The 6,340-nt window shown below is 34.2% G+C and overlaps 1 protein-coding gene across 1 annotated transcript; it reads left to right on the forward strand.

The window, feature by feature from the left end:
* The first annotated feature begins 1,230 nt into the window (after positions 1–1,230).
* LOC131033426 (putative UPF0481 protein At3g02645) lies at positions 1,231–2,625 on the forward strand. The gene has a single exon (XM_057964655.2). The coding sequence runs from the start codon at positions 1,231–1,233 to the stop codon at positions 2,623–2,625; it is 1,395 nt and encodes a 464-aa protein (XP_057820638.2).
* The last annotated feature ends 3,715 nt before the right edge of the window (positions 2,626–6,340 follow it).

Genomic DNA, 6,340 nt, shown 5'->3' on the forward strand with positions numbered 1-6,340 from the left:
ATGATGTTAGAGTCTTGCACTCAACAAGACTTGATCCTTGGTGGGCTCATTTGGAGCCATTCAACTTCACGAGCAAACCAAAGACCCATTGACGTGTAGACACACTATTTTAAAAATATGCTATTGATGTTTTTTATATTCAAAATGTGATGTGAGCACTCAATGACCAAGTGGATAGAGAATTAATATTGCATTATGCCTGTAAAACCTGCACTATCATCTTAGTGAGATAGGACATTAAAATTTCAAATCATATGAGAGAACTTAAAGAAATTGTATTCTTCTTCAATTTATGATGGATCTACAAATGGTGCAACTTTTGATCAAACAGTTCTTTGCAATAATAATTCAACAATAGGGCATCTAGGGTTGGATTTGGCATCCATCGGACATCTCAAAAGCTTCCTAAACTACTAAAATACAAGTTTTGAATCCTACATTTGATTTTCTAATTTTTTCAAGATATGTACTTCTATTCATGATGACATGCACTTTGTCACTACGTATCTATTTGAATTGAGAAGTTGTTGGCAATATTGTTTTCTCACTTAACTCTTAAATATTTTTTCTATTAGTATTTTTTATTGTTGTAATGTGTTTATGGAAATGGGGATATGTTTGTTTGAAATAGGTTTACAACTTTTTTAAGAATACATCTATGAATATATATAATTTTCATGGTTATATATAGGGTTAATATTAAAATTCAATTTGAATTATGGTAATTATGATTAAAATTATTTAAACATTATGATTTTTTATTCTATTTGTATTACACTATGAGTATGATTAAAGTACGATTACAAGTATGATATTCAGATTTCAATTAGATTTAAGATTAGCTTTCCAAAAATTATACCCATCAAAATAGAGATCTCTCAACCTATTTTACAAGTTCAAATCCCAAGGGGGTAAGGTATGTACACCTCGTTTGTAGTGCAGTTAGGTATCTCCTGAGGTAGTCCCATAGGACTCTAACCCATATGTAGACCCATACATAAATGGCTGGCATCATGGACTATATAAGCTAGTTTATATAGGATGACACCAGATTCCAAATGTGATACGTATTCTAATTAATAATGAGAAAAAAGAATTTTTGCAGCAATGTGCACCTAATACCATGTGACTTTTGACTGCCCTTCTACGATTAGAAGTGCTTTGTTGCGGCTTAGGAAGAAACTGAATTCAGTAATCGGTAGTTCATTTCATCCATTGCTAAAACCATTCATGGCTTCAATGCGCTACAGTGAAGTGCCCACTGAAGACATTCGCCAAGGTGAATGGCTGATTCACATCAAACAGGGCCTTCAAGACCACCAATCCATCGCCCGCCCTTCAACCGTCACTATATTCAACGTCCCAAAAATCCTGGTCGACCTGAAACGCGATTCTTACCTCCCACGGGTGGTCTCCATCGGTCGTTGTTACCATCAAGCCACAGATCTCTACGGCATGGACGCCCACAAGCTCAGGGCTGCTCAGAGAATGATCAAACGCCTACCCGGAAAAACAGACATTAATTCCGTGCTCTCAGAGATTGAGAAAATGGATGGCCAAATCAGAGACAGATACGAGAAAATCATCAACTGCAATTCTGAAACGCTGGCGTGGATGATGCTTTTGGACGGTTCCTTTCTGCTGGAGCTGCTCAGGACTCTCGCAGGCAAAGATCAAAACGATTCTTCTGACGGTATGTATTTCGAACCTCTTTTCGACGAGAGTCGAATTAAATCGATGGGATTTGCAGCTCTGGGAGACATCGTGAAGCTGGAAAATCAGATTCCCCTGCTCGTCCTGGACAAGATTTTACAACTGGAGAGCGGATCTGAAAAAGAAGCACAGACCAAGCTGTTCGAATTTCTCTTAAATGCCGCTTCTTCGTTTTTTCCTTTCAAATACCTGCAGCTCTCACGAATTGAAATCGATTCCCCCTTCCTCTGTCGGGAACATTTTTTGGGTTTCTTGCACGGTGTAACCCTCTCTTTCTTTGCCGGGACAGAATCCGCTTCTCCTACTTCTTCTTCTTCTTCTTCGTCTTCTTCAACAGTAGAAAGGCAATTTAATTACGCTATCCCTTCCATTTCAAGACTAAGCAAGGCCGGAATTTGCATCCGCCCGTACACTGAAGATGGCGGCATGGCCCTCAGATTTGACAAGGAAACCTCTGTTCTCTACCTTCCAGTCTTAACGATATCGGAAAACACTGAAACTGTTCTGAGAAACCTCATGGCTATGGAAGCATTTCTGCCCTCGGAATTGCAGGTCGTCTCTTGCTATGTTGGTTTAATGAATAGTCTGATTTTCACAGATAATGATGTGAGACAACTGAGAATGGCGGGGATTCTTTACTTCTATGTGGGAAGTGACGCTCAGGTGGCTCAGTTGTGGGACAGTCTGTGCAAGGGCATGGCCATTTCTTCTCTCCAGTCGCTCAAGACACTGAAGAGGGAGATAACAAGTGATTACAGGAGCAAATGGAGGGCTAAATTGGTTGATTTCTTCATCACCCGTTTTACAAGGCCCTGGCGCACCGCCATATCTGTGCTGGCTGCAACATTAATTCTGCTATTTACATTTGCGCAGACGTTTTCCTCCATGTATGGGTTCCATAAGGCCAACTAGCCTAGGCATTTTAGAGTTTGCTTTGGCTTTCTCATCTGTAGAAAACTTGAATGCAATGGGTACCTTTTTTCCCTAGTCTGCGATGTGGGTCAATATTTAGCTGTAGTTGACAGTAAGTCGCCAAGGAAGAAACTGAAAGACGTACGATTCCTTTGTTGACGTATGGGAAAATTTGGAAGACCTGATTCTGCATCACTTTTTATTCGTATAATTTTCGTTGGCTAGCAAATTGATATACCTAATTCAGATTAGACCGAATTTGAACTTTAGGATGCTAATTCTTAAATTCTTTCATTTTTTTTAAAAATGAATATGAATGGTAGCGTGCTTGGCTTGGGTAGGTTGTTTGTTGTCTTGTCATTCCGGGTTCAATTTATGTCGCAAGATGTTTATCGGGTTTGCTGGATCATTGGGATACCATTGTTTTTCAAAATTAAATATATACAAACAAGTGTTACATAGCGACGAGTATTTGTCGCTTTAATCTTATAAAGCAAATAATAATAATTATAGTTTTAATTTAGGATCATTGCTATTTTAGTGAATATTATGGTTATTTGGTTATTTGGATTAACATTGGCTTTAAATCTTATTTGTATAGTTGTAGCTGATTTTGTGGTTTATAATAAATATATGTTAAATGTGTATGAGCAAATGATGAATCAGTAAAACGCCTTACTAGGATTATAATTTAAAAAAATAATCGTTGATTATTATCTTAAGATGTTAATTAATTTATTTTAGTTATTATGACAAATCATAAAATTCAGTTTGAAACAATAAAATTTGATTTAGAAAATTGGTTAAAAAAATTCTTAAACATTTTTTTACTAATGATAGACTAATTTATTTACAATTCAATGCAAAAATCTTATATCTAATATTCTACCCTCATAATTAAATGTATGCCTCTATATATTTTCTTTAAAGGAATTAATATTAAAATAACACAATGAATTTAATATCAGCTATAAAACCATAAAATAAATTAATTATTCATTTTTTTATTATTAAATAATTTAATTATTTAGTTTCTTTAATTTTAAACTAAATTAACTACCTAAAATTTAAAACCTTGCAACATTTAATATTTAAATAAAATAAATATAAACATATTAAAATTATATATTCATATGTAACGATTTAAAAAATTTACAACTAAATCTGAAGAAAAGAAAACTTGCATATTGTTAATAACAGATTTCTTTAAGTACCAAAATTATTATAGTCATAGGCAACATGCAGCTCAAAGGAAAAAATCAGTTGTAAACTCTCAATAAAAAATGTTATTTTTCCTAAAAGATAGGCAAGTTTCCTAATTTAAAACAGTGATGTTAAAAATAGAGTATGAAACAACATTAAACTAGGAAGCATGTAAAAATAAACAAATACAAACAAATCCTGAGATCCCTTTGAGATGTTCCATCTTCCTCTATTTTTTAGGGCCTTGAAGGTGTACGGATGGCTCTCAACAAGCAATGACCTCCAAAGTGACAACTCAATAGTTGAGTAGCTATATGATCATGATTATGCAAGATTATGGCTATGATGATTTGATGCATGATTAAAACTAAGGTGATTATGCTAAAAATGCTCAAAGAGATGTTAGATTATCATGATTATGAAAACTATGCTAAACATGCTAAAATTGCTCTAATTATCAACTATGCTAAAGTGCTCAAGAGATGTAATTGACTATAATAACAATACAAAAAGCTAGAATGCAAGGGATCATTATTGTTCCAAAATGAGGGATATTTATAGGGATTCCTAGGCCGAGGCTGAGGTGGTAGGAATTGAGGGTCAAGATTCGATCTAGAGATATCAAGGGTTGAGATTGGGGAAGTCGGACAAGAGGTTGGAGGGAGGGACACATGTCATCCCTGTGGTGACAAGTGTCAAGGAATCCTGCCCATGAGAGGGAAAGTGTCCAAGGGGAGAGGACATGTGGCCAAAGTGCCATGTGTCCTCATGAGAGTGTTAACACTCCAAATGGGTTAGAAAGAGGTTAGGGTTAGGAGGTTAGGAGGTTAGGAAAGGATAGGGTTAGTTAAACCCAGGGTTGAATGGATGGGTTAGGTTAGGGGTTGGTTAGGCTAGGTGGTTAAAGTTAGGACACATTTGCCCAATTTGAATCTAAAAATTCAAATAAAATGGAATATGATAATTAAACTCAACAAATCATGAATTTGTTAATTTAATCATGGGATTAGAAGAATTGAGTTATATGGGGGGAATTAATTAATTAATCAAAAGGGGGGATATGAAATGAACTATATAAATAAATCAGTTAGATTTATTTACAAGTAAATGAAATTAAGGGAATTAAGTAAATCATTGCGAATTTAATTAATTAGGAAAGGATCATTAATTAAATTACTACAAATCTAATTAATAATCTCCAAACCATTTTTGAGTGTATACAAAAACTATTTTTAATCATTTGAAATTTGTATGAATTCAGCTTTAGAAATAGAATTGTCTACGTATTGGCTGCACATACGTAAATAGTATTAAAATGAATAAACTAAGTTTGATTTAAATGTCAAAGTATTCCTAAATGTAGCTATCATTCTGTCGAGAGTTTAACAAAATGAAATCGTACGATGAGATTGAAATTTAACACAATGATGTTGTAAACTTTTGCGGAGATAGCGTGCTTGACATTTCTGTGGTGAAACAAATATTTGAAACTTGCCAAGGAGGAGTGGTATCGCAAAAAATGGAAATGTCCACAAAAATAGCAAAGCCTCCGAAATATACGTCTATAACAAGTAAAACAGTATTGTTCAATTATTGATAAGAAAAAGAATTTCTCTAATTTGCAAGCTTAAAAAATATACATGTAGATTTTAGAAAAAGTAAAAAAGTTCAAAAGAAATAAAAATACTTGCTTACAATTGGTCTAATTCATTTTTTTAATAACCATTTAATCATAAAAAACAATCATTACGATAGTATTGCCTAACGGCAAGTACTAATAAGATTTACGATATTAAAGATAGATAAAATGTCATTTTTAAATAATTAGTGTGTAAGATCATTGATTTAATGCGGGAGATGACAATTAATATGTGTAGACACCTAAATTTGACAAATTGATTTAATCAAATTTAAATCCTATTCTTCCAATTAATTAATTCTTCATTAATTAATCCCCCAATCCTTTTCTTCCAATTAATTAATCTAATTAATTAATGCCTCCAATCCTATTCTTCCAATTAATTAATCCCTCTCCAATCCCTTTTATTAATTAATTCCCCAATCCTATTCCTCTAATTAATTAATTAATATCCCATTTTCCCCTTTTGATTAATTAATTAAATTAGTCATTCCCTCTTCTTTCCCAATCTCATGAATTAATTAAATCAATTAATTTAATTAATTCTCTCCCATTTGAGCACATGGCTTCTAACCTTAACCCCCCATCTATCCTAACCCTTTTCCTAAACCTAGGGTGCTAACTAACCTTATCCATCCAAACCTCCCCAACCTAGTCACCCTCCAAACCTTCCAACCAACCCTATCCTATCCCTCCTAACCTCCATATGTGCACATCCTAACCACTTTTCCCCCTTTTGAGGAAAATATCCTATTTTGGGTGGCTTTTTTCAAAATGGACATACAATTCACCCCTTTCCTTCCTAGTTGAGCCACTTGTCCTTTTTGAGGACAAGTGTCTCCTCTCCACCTCTTCTTCCCTTCCTCATCTTTC

The sequence above is a fragment of the Cryptomeria japonica genome, chromosome 4 (assembly GCF_030272615.1).
Source record: "Cryptomeria japonica chromosome 4, Sugi_1.0, whole genome shotgun sequence".
NCBI lineage: Eukaryota > Viridiplantae > Streptophyta > Pinopsida > Cupressales > Cupressaceae > Cryptomeria > Cryptomeria japonica.

Coding starts and splice junctions, on each gene's coding strand:
- LOC131033426 (XM_057964655.2), top strand. CDS start 1,231: ATGGCTTCAATGCGCTACAGTGAAGTGCCCACTGAAGACATTCGCCAA.